This window comes from Pteropus vampyrus, unplaced genomic scaffold (genome assembly GCF_000151845.1).
Source record: "Pteropus vampyrus isolate Shadow unplaced genomic scaffold, Pvam_2.0 Scaffold167, whole genome shotgun sequence".
NCBI classification, from domain to species: domain Eukaryota; kingdom Metazoa; phylum Chordata; class Mammalia; order Chiroptera; family Pteropodidae; genus Pteropus; species Pteropus vampyrus.
In genome coordinates, this window is record NW_011888948.1 from 2,126,939 (window position 1) to 2,129,724 (window position 2,786).

General features: G+C 44.5%; 1 protein-coding gene across 1 annotated transcript in view; it reads right to left on the reverse strand.

The window, feature by feature from the left end:
• LOC105298913 (guanylate cyclase soluble subunit beta-2-like) overlaps positions 1 to 2,786 on the reverse strand; it is an 84,632-nt gene that overhangs the window by 37,175 nt on the left and 44,671 nt on the right. The window contains exons 8-9 of the mRNA XM_023536718.1: positions 1,195 to 1,298; positions 107 to 323 (exon numbers count right to left, since the gene is read on the reverse strand). Of these exons, the coding sequence (XP_023392486.1) occupies positions 107 to 323; positions 1,195 to 1,298 (321 nt within the window). The remainder of the gene's footprint in view (positions 1 to 106; positions 324 to 1,194; positions 1,299 to 2,786) is intronic.

The following is a 2,786-nucleotide window of genomic DNA, read 5'->3' on the forward strand; positions in this document are numbered from 1 at the left end:
CACTTTTTATCCAACTTTTTTGACGAAATTGGAAGGCTCTACCTCTTTCCTATTTAAAACCAGTCTCTCAAACAGCAGAGAGTAAGGGGAAGGGGTGAGTTACCACCTCGGAGTTTGAGTGTGGGTTGACTTTTCCACGCTTCAGGCATCATTTCTCTCCGGGCCTTCAGGACAAATTGACTGTTGATAAATTTGCGGATGCTGAAAATATTGAAGGTAACTTGGGGATGAATGATGAAGAAATACTCATCTAATCGAATCTTCTGGGTTTGGAGTCCTGGGACGTACTTCTGAATATTCACTCCAGCTTGCTTGACCCTCAGCTATTCACAGAAGACAGATGTAAGGCTGAGGAATGAAAAGCAACCTGCACCATAAACTTTCCCTTAGAAATATCATGCTGGCCACACTTTGTGACTCACCAGGGGAAAGAATCAGTAATGGAAAAACACCAGAGAAGTAATAAATATTATTTTAAAAATTGAATCTGCAGCTAATCTCTGAGAAAGAAAAGAATAGTACTGAAGTTTTCAAAAGCATATCTCTGACTAATAAGAAACAGAAGTCGAAGCTTTTGTTTGGGCTAATAGTGCTTCCCTAGCTCTACAAGATCTTTCTCCCTCTGTCTGTCTCTGTCCCTATCTCTGTCTCTCATTAATTAATAAAGAAACTAGCAAATTCTGCAGCATTGCATCTGAAACCCAGGCCTGGGTGAATAAGTCCATCACGGAGCTGGGGAGACATCGTTCACTGCTATCTCCAGGGAACACACAGAAGGAAGAAGCAAAATGAGTATTTATGTGAAATGCCCAATGCCAGCACCAGCTGCCCAAGAATACTTTGCTTCACTAATCATGAGGACTTTGTGCGGCTGTAGAAATCAACCTAACCTTACGAATAAGTATCATTAAATTTTCTGTTATCTTATGCCCAAAACTTAAAAAGAAAGTTTTTAAAGTAGATCAAAATTTAAAATATTAATAGTAGTAGTAACAATATCCCCATGGCATTCTGGTTTCTGGAGTTTGCCATATGAAAAGAAAGTCAATAGTCCTACCGGGTTAAATCCTAGTTTCCTAAACCCTGGGGACTCCTCGGGGACTTGAATGTTCCCACAAGCCATAGAGACTACACAATATACTCTGCTCCCCAGCCTACCCCCAATCCAAGCTGCAGAGGGAAAGGGCCTCTTACTGATTCATCAAATACAATGTGGAAAGGAAAAGCATTGCAGAATGTCTTCTCTTCAATCCAGAGCCGCTCAGGATAAATCGGCACAAAGGTGTTCAGGACATGCCCTGGACATAGAAAAAGAGAGTCCTGTTCACAGGCAACTCACGCCACCAACCTGGCCCAGAGCGAAACTTGGGATAGTATCTTAAATGCTTCACAGGCAAAGTGCAGTCCCCACTCTTCAGCATGGCTCCCTCAGCATCTCCAGATGGCCACAACAATTCCTCTTCCAAATTAAAACAAACAGATAACTTGCTGCCAGGTTGAGAAGCCTCCCTGCCCCCTGCCAAGTTTCTGCCTGCCGCTGAAGAGTCCCTAGGCCAATTGAGTACGTCTCGCCATGAAAACAGAGTCGGCATTGAAATGGTGACAGCCAGACAATGAGCTCACAGAGCAGAGTGTGTGTGCCCAGCCCAGCGTCAGGGACATTTGCCATGGAGCTTTTTAGACTGACAGTTTTCGGTGGCACGTGAAAATTTAACCAACAGCCCTATTTGGCAGAGGGTAAAGATTCGAAATGGAGCCTTTTTGATATGAAAATCTCCTAGACAAAGGATGTCATTTGCGAGTTTGAACCGCTTGCCACAACTTGAGGGACTTAAAATGCAGCCCTTTGAGCCCTGCAGACCTTCTCCCAGATGCATGTCATCATGATCCACGGGGACATGATGAGGACGCTCTAGCTCCTTTTTTCCAGTGGGTCAAAGCCCTTACTCTGACTCAGGCATTAGGTGCTGATCGTGAGACCAGCTCAGTGCCAGCAGAGAGACTACTGCCTTCATTTTTCAGATGGAAGATGGGAGTACCTTGTCCAAGGTCATACAGTACCTCAGGGACAGTCAGAAATCTGTTTTCTTGGCTCTTGATACAGTGTCCTTTGCATTGCTGGACACAATGGTTATTAACCACAGACTTCTAGGCCAGAAATGCATTCTAGTCCAGAAGGCCTGAGGAGCTGTGAAAAATTCGTTGTTCTTGATAATATGTCAGTACTCATCCTCCTCCTCTCCAATGCAGTCACCAATTGGGACTGATTCCAATCCTCTCTCCCGTGGCTTTCCCTGATTACAGGGGAGACTGTGTCTCTGTGCCACTCTGCAAATAAAAGGGGCAAAGGAAGGCAAATTAGAGTCTGACATTTTAAAGTTAAAAAATATGTTGGCTAAATCCAAGCTCTGCAAAATTGGTGACATAATAATCATAGGGGATTCACCCATTTGTGCATACCAAGCAATCACTGTGTTCTGAGAGCTGAGGCTGGGAGAATGACCCACTCACCTTTTCCAAACATGACTATACTTCTCACAATTTCCCAAGGGGACTTCTTCACAGGACAAACGGAGACACTCAGATATTTCTCCTTCATCCTAAGGAAAGCTGCCTGGAGGGCCTGCAGATGGCAGGGAGAGAAGCATACAGGCCTGGCCATGTGACTGGTCATGTGACAGAAGATGAACAAGCCCCATCTGCTGTGACTAGGGCCACAGGAATAGTAAGGGCTTGCAAGGTCAATCCTACCAAGACTTCGTAAGCCCCAAGATTTTTATCTAAAT